General features: G+C 50.3%; 1 protein-coding gene across 2 annotated transcripts; it reads left to right on the forward strand.

Moving 5' to 3' along the window:
- The first annotated feature begins 1,666 nt into the window (after window positions 1-1,666).
- Window positions 1,667-16,006, forward strand: MON1A (MON1 homolog A, secretory trafficking associated). 2 transcript variants are annotated; one of them, XM_081247252.1, is made up of 6 exons: window positions 1,667-1,931; window positions 11,544-11,683; window positions 12,919-13,404; window positions 13,997-14,762; window positions 15,474-15,621; window positions 15,722-16,006. In XM_081247252.1, exons 2-6 carry the CDS (start codon window positions 11,557-11,559, stop codon window positions 15,860-15,862), a joined length of 1,668 nt encoding a protein of 555 aa, XP_081103378.1. In that variant the 5' UTR covers window positions 1,667-1,931; window positions 11,544-11,556; the 3' UTR covers window positions 15,863-16,006. The 2 variants fall into 2 exon arrangements, with proteins under 2 accessions (XP_081103378.1, XP_081103379.1); XM_081247253.1 differs by lacking the exon at window positions 15,722-16,006 and having other exon boundaries at window positions 15,401-15,600.
- The last annotated feature ends 622 nt before the right edge of the window (window positions 16,007-16,628 follow it).

Genomic DNA, 16,628 nt, shown 5'->3' on the forward strand with positions numbered 1-16,628 from the left:
AGGTGATGTGCTTGAAAGCAAGAGTGGGACTCAGATAAGCCCTGAGGTCACGTGGAGACTGTTGAGGAGATTGGTTAGGTATGTTAAAAAACTTTAAATTTGTCTTCTATGGGGATCAATTCTATGGGCTGCAGCTTCTGGTTAATGGAATGTAGCCAGGATATTTCTGTATCAACCAGAGAATATGAGACCTTCTTGGCTTGAACTCTCATAATGTAATATGGCAGGATTAATGAGAGGAAAACTATATAAATGATATTTACTCTAAGGGTGGGAGCCTGTCCTCCTGAGCTAGTAAGGAGAGAAAATACTGAGTGACCTGGGGAGACTAGGAGAGACTCCACCTCTCTCCTTCCCAGGGGAAAAGATAGTTAAGGAATTGGGCATTTTCTCACATGTTCTTAACTATCAATAAAAGGGAGGAGAAAGCTCCCCTTAAACTACGTGCAAAGGTCTAAGCCCTGTGCAAAGCCATCTCTGGTAAAAGGCCACAGCTTTGTCACAATGTCAGTCACAGTCCAGTGTTGTGGAGGTAGGCTCCAAGTGGCAGCTGTCTGAGACTATGAGAAAAGCCCAGGGGCAGAGCTCTCCCTCAGTTCCAGTGTAGGACTGAGATGGAGACAGAACACAGCATTGGGGTGTTTGGAGCAGCAGAGAGAATCAAAGGAGTGACTTCATACTTTTTCCTTCATCCCTGAACTGTTGGGTGAATTAACCATGAGGCTATTAAGTGATTTAATTGCTTCAGAGAAATATGAGCAGTATTGCTGTTAATCCTTAATTTTATTTCATTAAACTACTCTCCAAAAGTAAAATTGTTGATTTTATGTTTTCCTGTTTTTTTCTAGGGGTGGTATCCAGGCATTCATCTCTTTTTTTAAAGTTCCCCAGGTCATTCTATGTGCAGAGTTGAGAACTACCATTCTAGAGATTCATACTGATATATTAAAACGTGGCTAAAAGGATGTTCTGGGACTTCCCTGGTGGTACAGTGGTTAAGAATCCACCTGCCAATGCAGGGGACACAGGTTTGAGCCCTGGTCCAGGAAGATCCCACATGCCGTGGAGCAATTAAGCCTGTGCGCCACAACTCCTGAAATCCGTGTGCCTAGAGCCTGTGCTCCGCAACAAGAGAAGCCACTGCAATGAGAAGCCCACTCACCGCAACTAGAGAAAGCCCGCACACAGCAACGAAGACCCAATGCAGCCAAAACTAAATAAATTTATTAAAAAAAAAATATATATATATATATATATATAAAATAAAAGGGTGTTCCTTTAGCAGCAGCTGGTGTGCCTACATCCTTTACAGTCAGTGTGGCCGGGTCCACTAATGACAGTTATCCAGACCCCAAACTTGCACTGTCCTTCCACAATTAGTGGAGGAAACAATGCCATAGTCTCTTTCTTTCGCTTTAAATAAACCTCTTGTTGGCTCGGGCGGAGGAGCTGGGGAGTCTGGGCCTGCGGTCCACCCTAGGCTTTGGGTTTGGGGAGGTGCCTGAGTTTGGCCGGGACCCTGGAAAAGGCGGTGCGGGATGATGCCACCGCTGACCCGGGTCAGGCCCCGCCTAGGTCTCTGCCGGGACCTGGCGCCCCGCCCCACCTCGCGGCGGCCGTGCACTGCGAACTACATTTCCCATAATGCACACCGAGGGCGGGCAGGGCCAGGCCCAGCGACTGGAGCCGGGCCTCCGCCACCAGAGGCTGGCGAGTGCTGTCTTCGTGAGCCGGCAGCCGGGCAAGGGGCTGTGGGAGGGAGCGGTGGCCTGCGCTGTGGCCATGTCTGTGTCTGCAGGGGGCCATGGTCCCGCGAACCTGAACCATCAGTCCGGGCCCGGCCGGACACCCGTGACCTCCCGGGGGTCCGGCAGAGGGCAGTGACCGGCAATCTCTGTGCTTCCTGACCCCTTCCCCTCCCCGAGAAACAGGTGAGTCCGACTACCAACCCACGTGGCTTGGGGGCGCCGAGAGACTGGAGAGCTGTCATCTTTGAAGGGAGGGGCTTGAAGACTGGGGGCCCCTGCAGTCTACGCTGCCAATTGCGGTAGAAGGACTGGGTCTCTCTGGGACCGCTTCGCCGGTTCCCAGCTGGGAAATACAAAAGGCGAGGCCTGGAACTCTTCCTTCGGCTGGAAGGGCAAAGTCCTGTAGCCCCAACGCACACACATTCGGCCCAGCAGAGTGCTCTCAAAGACTGTCAGAGATTGACTGTGGGGTGAGCAGGAAGCTCCTGAAAGTGTCTTGAGGCTTGGGACTTTGCCTTCAAGGGTGCCCTGGCTCAGATAACCAAGCTGCCTCTTGCACCTGTTGAGCCACACTTTCTGGGCTCGAGTTTGCTGGGGAGGGTGAGCAGCCTTTGTTAGAGAGGGGAGTGACCACTAGCAGTGACAAGTACCAAGCTATACTCTCAGCATGGAGTAGGCATCCTGCTGAAGCAGTTACAGCACAGCCTCACTTGGACCCACTGCCACACATCCATGCATCCTGGCACCATCCTCCCAGATAGCCCACTCCCCAAAGGGTCAAGGCAGGATAGGGCACTATCTAAGCAGGAAGAGGGAGCAAGAGTGGTAGGGACCCAGTAGGGAGGGGTTCTTGCAAGGCCCTTCCTGCCTCCAGGCCAGGCACCTAGAGGAGGGAGGCATACCAGAAGGGCTGATTGAGCTAACTTGTTTGGTGACATTGCTCAAAGGCACAGCAGAGCACTTCTAGGGAAAATAGCAAGCCCTGGAGGCTTCTAGAGAGGCTGCCTGAGAAGGGGCCCCAAGGGAGTATCTGGGACTGGTTCCAAGAGACCTCTCTTGCTTAACTGCTTCAGGCCCAGCCACCCAAGAGCTTCAGCCACACAGGTTATGGCTTCAGTGGGGTTTGGGGTGGGTTTTGCTATGAGTCATTCACCCTCCCTGCCTAGTTTCCAGTGTAAATGTCCAGAGAACTGTTTGCTTCACCAGGGCTTTTGGCTGGACCCCGATACTGGCCTTGGAGATATTGAGGTACTACATGATTTCAGGTGGTTGGAGAACTGTTTGGAAGGAGATGTCCACTAGCCCCAGCCAGCTGGCCCTGCCCTCACAACATGCAGATACCATGTTGGGTAGTACTCAGCCATGCTGGGCGCAGTTACCTAAATCCCACTGGGATCAGTGGGTAGTGGGCCCTCAGAGGTAAGCTGCTGTAGACCTTGTTTTGGTCTTTGAGCCAGAGGCGCAAGGCCACAGAGCAGGGGCATGTGGTAGAAAGGAGTTCAGCTTGGGAGAGACTGCTGGGAGCAGCAGGGAACCAATGGTCTGTCCTGCAACTTCAGGATGAATAGCCAGTTAGCCTGGAGGAACTCCCAGCCCTAGGCCCAAAGGAATCTCTTTGTCCCAGCATCACAAATGGGTCATTTCAGGCCAGAGCCCACCTGGCTTCATGAGGTCAGAAGCACGTCCTGTTCACTAAGGGCCTGGCTCAGGATGAGCAGACTCGCAAAGGACTGATTTACATGGCAGAGATTACTGGATCTGTGTATAAGTGCAGGTACACATGGTCTGAATAAGAATAATCATGGTACGCTAAAGACAACTGAGTGTATATGTACCTACTCTGTGCCAGGGTAACCAAATTACATGGATTATCTCATTTAATCCTTCCACAACCTAATGAATCAGTGCTGTCATCATCCTCATTTCATAGGTGAGAAAGCTGAGATTTATAAAACCAAGCCAGGTTAATACAGGTCCCTCTGACTCCAGAGCCATTGTTACTGAACACTGAACTGCTACCAAGGACAAGTCTTCCCTACAGGCAGGAGTCTCCCAAGGCTACACTGGAGCTGGGTGTTCTCTGAGGATCTTTCATCGTCTCCCTTCCAAAGTTATTTATCTGACAAATGTTAATTAAAGTCCTCCTGCTTATGGAGCTGACATTCTGAAATTTGCGACAGCTCACAGGGTTACCTTCAATGTAGAAAAATAAAGCAGGGCAAGGGAGATAAGAATCCAGGATATTCCAGGAAGGCCTCTCTGATAAGGTAACACTTGAGCAGCAACCTGAAGGAAGTGACAGAGTGAGTCATGTAGATATTTGGCCAAGTAGTGGAATAGGTGAGGTGGGGGGCAGGGGGAAAAGTAGGGAGATGTGGTCCAGGCAGAAAGTTCAGCAAGAGCAAAGTTCTGAAGTGAAGGAATACTCAGGATTTACATTTACAGTATACTCAAGGAAAGCCATAATGTCAGTGTGGCTGGGTTGAAGCAAAGCAAGTAGGGGAAAGAACAGGAGATGAGGTTGAAGAAGTAATTTGGGGGGTGGGGTGCAGCGCGTGTAGACAGAGAGGTTCTTGTGCACCACTGTGAGGATATTGGCTTTCTCACTGGGTGAGGTGTGACCGTTACAGACTAGTGAGCAAAGGGACTACATGACTTGACTTCTGTCTCAAGCAGATCTCTTTGAGTGCCGTGAGAAGGATAGACTACAGGGACAAGGACAGAAGTGGGGAGACTGGTTAAAAGACTGTTGCAATGCTGGAGAGGGTGTGGAGAAAAGGGAACCCTCTTGTACTGTTGGTGGGAATGTAAATTGATACAGCCACTATGGAGAACAGTATGGAGGTTCCTTAAAAAACTACAAATAGAAAGAACTACCATATGACCCAGCAATCCCACTACTGGGCATATACCCTGAGAAAACCATAATTCAAAAAGAGTCATGTACCACAGTGTTCATTGCAGCACTGTTTACAATAGCCAGGACCTAAGTGTCCATCGACAGATGAATGGATAAAGATGTGGCACATATATACAATGGAATATTACTCAGTCATAAAAAGAAACAAAATTGAGTTATTTGTAGTGAGGTGGATGGACCTAGAGTCTGTCATACAGAGTGAAGTAAGTCAGAAAGAGAAAAACAGATACCATATGCTAACACATATATGTGGAATCTAAAAAAAAAAATGGTTCTGATGAACCTAGGGGCAGGACAGGAATAAAGACACAGACGTAGAGAATGGACTTGAGGACACGGGGAGGGGGAAGGGTAAGCTAGGATGAAGTGAGAGAGTGGCATTGACATATATACACTACCAAATGTAAAATAGATAGCTAGTGGGAAGCAGCCACGTGGCACAGGGAGATCAGCTCGCTGCTTTGTGACCACCTAGAGGGGTGGGATAGGGAGGGTGGGAGGGAGATGCAAGAGGGAGGGGATATGGGGATATTTGTATACGTATAGCTGATTCACTTTGTTACGCAGCAGAAACTAACACAACATTGTAAAGCAATTATACTCCAATAAAGATGTTAAAAAAAAAAAAAGACTTGCAACAATCTGCTAGAGAGATAATGTTGACTGGGACCAATGTGGTAGTGGTGGAGGTGATGAGAAGTGGTCAGATTCTGAATATGGGTATTTCCCCATGGAACATCAGTAATCTGTTCCATGAAAGTTGGACATTCTGTCTGGAATCACTAACTTAGTATCTGTCTCCCACTTTTTTTTGTCATTTAACTTTTTATTTTTTTTAACATTTTATTGAAGTATAGTTGATTTATGTGTTTCCCCATTATTTCAAACGGGAAAAAGTATAATGCTTCCTTCATCAACCCCAAATCCCCAATTTTCTAAAATGGCACTAAAACACAAGGAAAATACATACCTAATATATGCCAAATAAATTATAATGTTAGGATACAAAATGCTTAAAACATTTCCTCCTGATCAAACAGTGTTGCTTTGATACAGTATCATGGCCTCTTTCAGTACCTGCAGATAGCCATGATGCAAGTAAACCCCTTTTGTTGGCACTCAATGATCTTCTATCAGTTCTATTTGAAATGTAATTTGAGGCTTTAAATGTACATTCCTTTATTAAAAAATATAGATCAAGTGTTGATAATAGTTTTTTTCTATGTAAACATAAGCTCAATCAGTACAAGTTTGTTGTATTAGTTATCTATTGCTGTGTAACAAGTTATCCCAAAACTTCACAGCTCAAAACAATAATAAATATTTATTATCTCATACAGTTCCTGAGGGTCAGGAATTTGGGAGCATCTTAGCTGGATGGTTCAGGCCCAGTGTCTCTCATGAGGTTGCAGTCATTCAAAGGCATGACTGGGGCTAGATGATTTGCTTCCAAGACTGCTCGCTCACATGACTAGCACATTGGTACTGGCTGTTCTCAGGTTTCAGTTTCTTACCATGAGCTCCTCTCTTTAGGGCTGCTTGAGTGTCCTCACAACTGATGGCTGATGGTTGCACCTAGAGAGAGTGATCCAAGAGAACAAAGCAGAAGCCACAATGTCTTTTATGACCTAGCCTCAGAAGTCACACATTGTCATTTTCACATTATCCTGTTGGTGACATAGATTAGTTCTGCTCAGTGTGGGATGGGAGTATATAGACTTGAATGCTGGGAGTTGAGGATCACTGAGGACCATTTTGAAGGCTGGCTACCACAGCTGTGTATTAAAAACCAAGAGGCATTCTATGTGGCAAAGGTTAATGAGAGACATTTTGCTGGGTGTACCTGTATTCTGAAGTAAAGCTGACAAGATTTGCTGGTGGTTTGGTATATGAGGTACGGGAAGAAGAGAGGCATAAGGGATGCCTCCAAGATTTTTTGCTAAATAACTGGAAGTATCAAATTGTCTTTCACTGAGATGGAGAAAACTCTCGGAGGAACAACTTTTTAAGGGGATGATCAGGAACTCAGTTTTGATATAACTTTGAGATACTATAAGATATCCAAGGGCAAACATCAAGTAAACAGTTAAATGTGTGTGCCTCTGGAAGTCAGAAGAGAGATTAGGGCTGTGAATAAAATTTGGAATCATTAATTTATCAGTGAAATTTAAAACCATGAGACTGAATAAGGTCACCAAGGGATCGAATGAAGACAGAAAAGAGATCCAAGACCTGAAATCTTGGCCCCTCAACAGTAAGAAGAACTGTAAAGAGGACTTAGAAGGTGTTGTCCATGAGGTAGGAGAACCATGAAAGGAGAGTGATGTGCCAGAAGCCAAGAGAAGAAAGTGTTTTGAGAGAGAGGATATAATCATTGTGGCTGCTGAGTGAAGTGAGATGATCCTGGAGGTCATCTGGAGACCTTGAGGGAGCAGTGTTACTGGAGTAATAGTTGGAATGGATTCAAATGTGAATGGGAAAAGTGGAGAGACACCTGAGCGCTCCACATTTCCCAGTCCCTCTGGCCACATGACTAGTTCTGGCCAATCTGGACTTTGAAGTATTTAAGAGTTGGTACATGACCCTCCAGCCCTGTCTTCCATTGCCAGGTGATGACAGAGCTATAAGATGCTAGTAGCCTGGATTCTTGAATCACTGCCCGGAAGGGAGCTGCTCTGAATTGCTACTAAACCCACAGTACGTGAGCAAAAAATAAGCCTTTAGTGCTTGCTTCGGCGGCACATATACTAAAATTGGAACGATACAGAGAAGATTAGTGTGGCCCCTGTGCAAGGATGACACGCAAATTCCTGAAGCTTTCCATATTTTTTGGTTCAGGCGGTAGTGCGAGTGACGGGGAGCAATGCGGGGCGGCAGATGAAGCTTCGCTCTCCCGCTGCTCACCTCCTGCTGTGCGGTCCACTTCCTAACAGCCCACGTCCCAGATAGAGGTCCGCAGCCTGGGAGTTGGGGACCCCTGCTGTATATAATGGAGTCAGCCTGTCAAATTAGGAACTTGTAAATATATTAATACATATTATCCTTTAGAGATTATTTAAAATGCTTGCAAAATCTGTGAAGGTGGTCAAAAGGTACAAACTTCCAGTTATAAAATAAATAAATCCTGAGGATGTAATGTACAGCATGGTGACTATAATTAATAATGCTTGTATATTTGAAAGTTGCTATGAGAGTAGGTATTAAAAGTTATCATCACAAGAAAAAAATTTTGTAACTATGTGTGGTGATGGATGTTAACGAGACATGGTGGTGACCATTTTGCAATATATACAAATACTGAATCATTATGTTGTAGACCTGAAACTAATATAATGTTATACATAGATTATTTCTCAATAAAAAAATGCTTGCAATAAAAAAAAAAAAAAGCCTTTAGGGAATTCCCTGGCAGTCCAGTGGTTAGGACTCTGCACTTCCATTGCCTGCGGCCCAAGTTCAATCCCACAAGCCATGTGATATGGCCAAAACAAACAAAAAAAGCCTTTATGTGTAAAGCCTCTACCATTTTGGCACTCATTTGTTACACAGCATAGCCTAGCTTACGTGACTAATTAAACTCCAAGTACTGTTTACTGTTTTGAGGTTTGTTTGTTTGTTTTATAAAGGACAGCAAAAAAAAAAAAAAAAAAGGTTGGTACCTAGAGGGGAATGTAGAGTTAAGGGGAGGTTTGTTTTAAGGTTTTAATTGAAATAAAACAAACATAAAGTTCACAAATCATAAGTACAGCTCAATGAATTATAACAGAATAAACACATCTAAGGGAAGGTGTTTTGAAAATGGAAGAAACATCAGTATATTAGTGATGGATAGGGGAGAAGGGGACACTGATGATCCGAGAGAGAGAGGGACAGCTGCTGAAGCCATATGCTTGGATGGGTGAGAGGGGCTGGAGTGGAGGCATTAGTGGAGCCGAGACAGCTCATCTTTAGTAAGAAGGAGGAAGGCAGAGTCTGACAGGTGAGGTGAGGTGGTAGTGGGAATCTTGGAAGTTCTCTTTTGCTGACTTCCGTGTCCTCAGTGAAATAGAAGGTAAGGTTATCACTGATAGTGCTGAGGGTGAGCACTGGAGAAAATGATGGAAGCTTGAGAAGAGAGAAGATGTGAAGCTATCCACTAGGGGAGTGGGAAAGTGAGTACACATAGAAATGTAGGGCATTCCCATTTAAAGTAATTGTTCTGGACCCTCTCCTCAGAAAAAAGCACATACCAATCCAGGCCTCCATCCAAGGAGCCAGGTCCAGAAGCCCTGGCCACAACCCCGGGACTGGCAGTAGCAGCTTGCCCTCCGCCTGTATATGGACAGACTCATCTCTCTGGGGTCACTCTCTCTTTACATAGCAATGCAGACCCCACCTGGGCTTTTAGGTTAGCTTGTAAAATAATGGTCTCCAAGGTTCTCGTGTGGCCTGTGTCTTCTTGCTCAAGATCTGGACATGCCCTAGTTTCCTTAGCACCCACTGCCCTGGGCTCCGTGGTGTTGTGGTGGCTGTTTTGGCCTGTTTTGGATTGCTCCTCTTGGTCTCAGTCTCAGAGGAGACCTTTCTGGATGCCTCCCCAGGTTCCTGTTGAGGGCATGCAGCTTCTTAATTACTCTTCATCAGAAAAGGTGGACCACACCTTGGTCTTCTGGGCTCTGACCCTCGCTGGGAACCATCACTCTTGATTGTCCTGATGGACAGGATTGGTGGCCTAGAAAATCCCAAAAGGTAGATGTTCTCCCAAATAATCTTCCTTTGAAGATTATTCAAAGTGCACTCTGTGTGGGGTGATGCTGTTGACCAGTGGTACCCAACCCCCACTTAACCCTGTGGTGCTCCGGGCCCAGTGGGGGCGTGGCCATCAGGCCAGTCTCTGGCCCTGCCTCCCTGTCTGTCTGTTTTGCACATTGAACTGCTTTACAAGATTAATTTGAAGAAAGAATTCCACAGCTTACAACAAAGATGACAGAAGAGCTTGAAAATCAGTTCTTTGGGTGCACTTGCAGGAGCTGCCTCCTAGGAACTTGTGGTCAGAGAGAGTTCTTAGACACAGGTAAGCGGGGCCCACACAAATGCTAGTGCTGGTGACACTGTTTGAAATCACTCTTCTCATGAACGTTTTTGAGCACCTACTTCATGCCAGGCTCAGGGTGGAGTCATTTGCCCAAGGCTACAGAGCTAGTAAGGGACAAGCCTCAGTTATTCCCTGTGGACTCTGCTCCAGGAGGGCAGGGACAGAGTCTGCTTTGCTCACACTAACACCAGTCCCCACGAGGCCCCTGGCCTGCCTGCAGTGCCTTCCTCATGAGTCTCTGACTAGTCTTCACTGCCCTTCTAGCCCATCCAGCCAAATTTCTCTTCCCTAAAGGGTTAGTGCCTCAGATGGAACCCCTCTCCTATGGATTGTTTGTTGCCTGCCAAATGAAGACCTTCATTCATCCTGTCATTAAGGGACCTTAGAGGCTGATCCCAAGAGAGCCACCCAACTTCGTTATCCCTGACATCCACTCTTGGCCACCTCCACCTGGCCCTGAGGCTGCGGAAGGACTGGGAGATCAGGCTGCGTTTGTCCTTAGTGTCCATCAAATGGGCACTGAGAACTGACATGTCCATAGTTGTTTTTAACTGGAAAAGCGAGCCCTGGTGCCAAATTCAAAAGGTACAGAATGCAAGGAGAAAAGCAAGGCTTAGGCCTGTTTACTCTGACTCACTTCGTTCATAGTAAATGTCTAAATATCAAAAAGAACTTATTTGTCAACTCAGTTTTGAATGGAGAAATGTTCATGGTAGGACGTACAGTGGAAGATATCAGGATACAGAATGGTTTCAATTCCCAGCTCTAGTGCTTCTTTCCTGTTGTGACATTGGGCAATGTACTTACACTCTCTCAGCTTCAGTTTCTTCATATATAAAGCTTGTCTGACAAGAGTGCCTGCCTCAGAGAAGAGTGATCAGGATTACATAAAAATCCACATAGGGACTGGGACTTCCCTGGAACTTCCAGGGGTAAAGAATATGCCTTCCAATGCAGGGGATGCGGGTTCGATCCCTGGTCAGGGAACTAAGATCCCACATGCTGCGGGGCAACTAAGCCCACGTGCCACAACTAGAGAGAGAAAAAAACCCTGCACACCACAACTAGAGAGAAGCTTGAGTGCCGCAGCTAGGACCCGACACAGGGACTTCCCTGGTGGCGCAGTGGTTAAGAATCCACCTGCCAATGCAGGGGACACGGGTTTGATCCCTGGTCCAGGGAGATCCTGAAGGTCGCAGAGCAACTAAGCCCGTGTGCCACAACTACTGAGCCTGCGCTCTGGAGCCCGTGCTCTGCAATGAGAAGCCACCGCAATGAGAAGCCCGCGCACCACAACGAAGCTTAGCCCCCACTCACCGCAACTAGAGAAAGCCCGCAAGCAGCAACGAAGACCCAACACAGCCAAAAAAAAAAAAAAGTATATTTATTTATTTATTTTGGCTGCACCGGGTCTTAGTTGCATCAGGCAGGATCTTCATTGCAGCATGCAGGATCTTTAGTTGTGGCATAAGGGATCTTTAGTTGCAGCATGCTGCTCTTAGTTTTGGCATGCGGGATCTAGTTTCCTGACCAGGGATCGAACCGGGCCCCCTGTATTGGGAGCACAGAGTCTTAACCACTGGACCACCAGGCAAGTCCCCCATGCATTCTTTTATAATCAGAAAGAGAACAGCACGCTTCTTTAGAAGGGAATATTCAGAACCCATTGCCCAGAGGTTTGAGTTAGCTGGGTCCTGGTGAGGGATACTTTCCTGTACTTAACCACTCTTAATTATGCCAGTGACTCCTGCCACTAGCACCTTCCCCCTTACCCTCAATTATGCCTTTGTTTGCCCCACAGGAGAGCCCAAGGGATGGCTGCTGACATGCAGAGGAAGAGAAGCAACGAAGGCCCTGATGGCACGTTGGCTCCTTCTGATGGGCAGAGTGTGGAGAGAGCTGAGAGCCCCACACCAGGACTGGCCCAGGGAATGGAGCCAGGTACGGGCAGGGTGCGCAGCCCCAGCTAGCTTACAGCTAGAGCAGCCTCCAGGGCAATCGGGATTCCCAACCACTCTTTCACTGTCACTCATTCATGCATGTGTTCACTCACTTGTTAGCTATTTGTCATGTGCTGGGGATACTGCAGGGATCCAGGCTCAGTGTGCATCTGGCCTTCCTCTCCACTTCATGTTGTGCCACTTGCCCTGTGCTGTCTTGCCACCAGTGTGGGCTCTCCTCCTATTTCCTGTGTCCACAGGTACCTCCCTGTCTCCTTCTCTCTCCCTCAGCTCTCAACTTAAATGTCACCTCGTCACAAGAGAGGCCTGCTCTGACCATGCTCTGCACAGAGCACTAGTTATTTTGTAGTCTTATTTGTGTCTGTATATATTGCCCATCTCTCTTGTCCACAAGATTGTGAGCTCTTTGAGCACAGAGCTGTTGTATCCCCAACGCCTGGTACAGTGCTGAACTCATAATAGAGACCCAAAACATATCTCTTGAACTCTTCTGTCCAAAAAAAAATCAGTAAAGGAAAACTGACATGGTCCCTGCCTTGGGGGAGCCACAGGCTAGTGAGAGCATTCCAGTGGAGGGGGTTAGGAACCATGGGTCCCTGCGCAGGGTCAGGGAGCCTTCTCCCAGGGAGAGAGATTTGCTGAGCACAGGAGGTATTCCAGGCACAGGGCGAGGTGCTGGGCACACAGCAGTGAAAAACCAGGTTCCTGCCCATGAGGGGGAACCCCACTGCAGTAGGGGAGAAGGGCAATAACTGATAAGTGCCCCAAGAGAAGTTAAGGAGGGGATATGATAGAGTGCCTGGGTTTGGGGGTCAGATGACAGGGACAACTAACATCTTTGCTGTGAGCTGAAGTGTGACAGGGAGCTGGCATGCAAGGAGGTGGGAGTGCCTTCCAGGCAGAGGGAACAGGAGATGCAGAGGCCCTGAGGTAGGCGGGGGATATCCAAAGAGCAGATGCACGAAGCGCTGTGAGATGAGAGTAAGAGGGGCAGGCAGATACTGGCTACCACCGCAGCCTCGAGGGGTTGGGGTCTTATTCCCAGGGTGAGGGGAGGAGGCTGGTGGGCTGTAAGTCACAGCAACGCATGACTTGTAGCCAGAGGGAACAGTGGCTTGCCTCATCAGGACAAGCAGAGTACTGTATTGGGCACCTTGCTGGTGAGGTGGTCTGCCAGAAGCTACCGCTCTAAACACCAGTGCTTTTGGCTGGCAGGTGCCGGACAGGAGGGTGCCATGTTCGTCCATGCCCGTTCCTACGAGGACCTGACTGAATCAGAGAATGGGGTGGCTTCTGGGGAGAGCCCCAAGGAGGGTGCTGGCGGTCCCCCACCTCTGCCTACAGACATGCGCCAGATCAGCCAGGACTTCAGTGAGCTGAGTACCCAGCTGACGGGTGTCGCCCGAGACCTGCAGGAGGAGATGCTTCCAGGAAGCTCTGAGGACTGGCCGGAGTCCCCAGGGGCAGCAGGGCGACCAGCCACAGAGCCCTCAAGGGAGGGCACTGGTGAAGGGGATGAGGAGGAGACTGCTGAGGCATGGCGCCTGCACCAGAAGCATGTCTTCGTGCTGAGCGAGGCGGGGAAGCCTGTGTACTCCCGCTATGGGTCAGAGGAGGCACTTTCCAGCACCATGGGTGTCATGGTGGCCCTGGTGTCCTTTCTGGAGGCTGACAAGAATGCCATCCGTTCCATCCATGCAGGTGAGCCACCAGGAGGTGGGTGCCGGGAGGTCTCCCTGGCCAGGAGAGACCATACCAGGTTTCGGACTCCCAGGGACTAGAGGGCTGGGATGTGCTTTGTGACCAAGGGTAGTCCCTCCGCCTCACCGAGCCCCAGGTCCTCATTTGAACACGGGAAAACAACATTGACTCCTTCATAGGGCTGTTGTGAGGGCCAAAGGTGGCTCGCATGTGGGCTTTGCCCTTGGAGAAGGTGAGAAGCTGGGGGAGGTGGCCCAAAAAATCCCAGATCTTGAGCCCCACCCAGCTTTTGCCACTTAGCCCAAGAATGTGTCTTTCTGAAGTGCTTCCTGCGTTTTAGCTGGTCCCAGTCTGTGAAACAAGTGGCAGGAAAGGGGAAAGGGGCGGGGGGGGGGAAAGGGGGCCCATGGGCATCTGTTTTTCTTTCATCCTGAAGCCCCCTCTGTGTGCACAGTTCTGAGGGGAGGTGGAGAGATTGTGGAAGGCTGCGTGGGAAAAGCGGGGCTCTGAGGGTGCTAGGGCAGGCCAATCAGGGAGGGCTTTCCGGAGAAGGGCTGAAGCTGACACCACCCCTATCCATCCGCCCCATCAGATGGCTACAAGGTAGTATTCGTGCGCCGGAGCCCACTGGTGCTGGTGGCGGTGGCCCGCACGCGGCAGTCGGCACAGGAACTGGCGCAAGAGTTGCTCTACATCTACTACCAGATCCTGAGCCTTCTTACGGGCGCGCAGCTGAGCCACATCTTCCAGCAGAAGCAGAACTATGACCTGCGGCGCCTGCTCTCGGGCTCTGAGCGCATCACGGACAACCTGCTGCAGCTCATGGCGCGAGACCCCAGTTTCCTGATGGGGGCGGCGCGCTGCCTGCCCCTGGCGGCGGCCGTGCGCGACGTCGTGAGCGCCAGCCTGCAGCAGGCGCGCTCCCGCAGCCTCGTCTTCTCCATTCTGCTGGCGCGCAACCAGCTCGTGGCGCTTGTGCGCCGCAAGGACCAATTCCTGCACCCCATCGACCTGCACCTGCTCTTCAACCTCATAAGTTCCTCCTCGTCCTTCCGCGAGGGCGAGGCCTGGACGCCCGTGTGCCTGCCCAAATTCAACGCAGCCGGCTTCTTCCACGCACACATCTCTTACCTGGAGCCTGACACGGATCTCTGCCTGCTGCTCGTCTCCACCGACCGTGAGGACTTCTTTGCAGTGTCTGACTGCCGCCGCCGCTTTCAGGAGCGCCTGCGGAAGCGCGGAGCGCACCTGGCGCTGCGGGAGGCACTGCGCACACCTTACTACAGTGTTGCCCAAGTGGGCATCCCTGACCTGCGCCACTTCCTCTATAAGTCAAAGAGCTCGGGACTCTTCACCAGGTGAGGGAGGGCCTTGGGGACACTGCTTGAGGGAGACAAGGGCGTGGGAGCGGGGCGGCCGGTTGGGCCTGAGCTCTGATGCAGTCTTGAAGCTGACGACCCCTCTGGGAATGGACCGACCTGCTGTGTCTGTTTGACTCTGATACCAGGGACCCAAACCCCCTATCACCCTACTCCCCATCAGCATACACCTCTCTACTTCAGTCATTTCCCATAAGGCCTTGAAATACCCAATACACCCAGGGAAGGAAGCTGGAACAGAGGTCTCCTCTGTTTGGTCAGTTTGGTCCAGCCCAGGATGCAAAACTCCTCCACTTACTCCTCCAGCAGAGGGGCTGGGGCCAGATGAGGCATCTTCTATCCTCCTTTTACCCCTTTTTGGTCCAGAGGTTTCCTGGCTCACTTTTCCTCCATCTCAGACCTGTCACTCTGTCTAGGACACCTAAACCCAGATTGGCTTCTCCAAGGGAGGGTCACCAAAGATGCCATGAACTTGGGGGAGAGGGGAGAACAGGGCTTCAGTCTGGGTGGGCCCAGCTTTGTCCTGGGGAGTCTTCAGTGGTGAGGAGACAATGCCTTGTCCTGGGGTGGGGGGGACATTTGGAGGGTAGGACACATGGTGGAGTCTCCCTGGCTAGGAATAGGTGTTTCTGGATCTCCAGAGAAGCCAGTGGAAGTCATTCCTTTGCGAACCTACTCCCCCATCTCCAGCCCTGAGATCGAGGCCCCGTACACCAGTGAAGAGGAGCAGGAGCGGCTGCTGGGCCTCTACCAGTACCTGCACAGCCGCGCCCACAATGCCTCCCGCCCACTCAAGACTATCTACTACACGGGCCCTAACGAGAACCTCCTGGCTTGGGTAAGGCAGTCCTGGGATGGGCTGGGCTTCATCGGGGTCCTGGGCGAGAGCCACGAGGGTTGTCTAATCTGGATGACCACCCTGTGCCCCCTTCCTCCAGGTGACAGGCGCCTTTGAGCTCTACATGTGCTACAGCCCCCTGGGGACCAAGGCGTCGGCCGTCAGTGCCATCCATAAACTGATGCGCTGGATCCGCAAAGAAGAAGACCGCCTCTTCATCCTCACGCCCCTCACGTACTGATGAGAATGTGTGTGGGCTCAGCCCTCCTAGGCACACCAGGCTGTGGAAGCCATGGGAGCTTCCAGGTGGGGCTGGCCTCTCTGGCCCAGGCAGCAGGCAGGGACTGTGGGTTGGTGTGTGCATTAAAGTGCTTTGGGGAAGACACCTGTGGGCCTTGTCCTTGGTTCCTTCACTCTCACTCACATACAGACGCTGGATCCTCCTCCCTAGGCCCTGCCCATGCTTCCCCATGCACAGCATCACACGTGCTCAGAGTCGGCCCCTGGGCTAGGGCTGTTTTCATTCAGCTGAAGTCCTGCCACATGTAAAGTGTTCTCTAGCACCCCACTGGCCTTCCCCACCACAACCAACCTCCCGTGACGCCCCACCCCACACTCAGTCTGAGCCCCTGGTGCCTCCCCTGTCACTCCTAGGTGGGATTCCCAGCTGCATGGCCTGAAGGACCACCCAACCGCCCGGGAGCCCTGACTGTGGCTCTGCTTAGTGGACTGCTGTAGTTCAGCAGGGGCTGAGCTGAGTAAGACAGGGACAGTCAAGTGGAGAGAGTCTGAGCCCAGGCATGGGTGGGAGCCCTTGGTGAGGTGGCCCAGTGTTCAGCACAAATTCAGGGTCCAGCCTCACTATAGCTGTAGGCCTCTGGGGAAACTATTCCAGCTTAGGGTTCCTCATGAAGGCTGTCCACCTCAGCTCCCCTACCTCCAGCCAGCATATTCCTCAGGATGGCCCCCAGGAGTGAGCCAGAAGACCTGAAAGAAGACCCAGCTGA

The sequence above is a fragment of the Mesoplodon bidens genome (assembly GCF_964165515.1).
Source record: "Mesoplodon bidens genome assembly, chromosome: 10".
In the NCBI taxonomy this organism is placed as follows: domain Eukaryota; kingdom Metazoa; phylum Chordata; class Mammalia; order Artiodactyla; family Ziphiidae; genus Mesoplodon; species Mesoplodon bidens.

Coding starts and splice junctions, on each gene's coding strand:
- MON1A (XM_081247252.1), top strand. CDS start 11,557: ATGGCTGCTGACATGCAGAGGAAGAGAAGCAACGAAGGCCCTGATGGC. Junction 11,684..12,918: donor GGCCCAGGGAATGGAGCCAG/GTACGGGCAGGG, acceptor TTTGGCTGGCAG/GTGCCGGACAGGAGGGTGCC. Junction 15,622..15,721: donor ACGAGAACCTCCTGGCTTGG/GTAAGGCAGTCC, acceptor CCCTTCCTCCAG/GTGACAGGCGCCTTTGAGCT.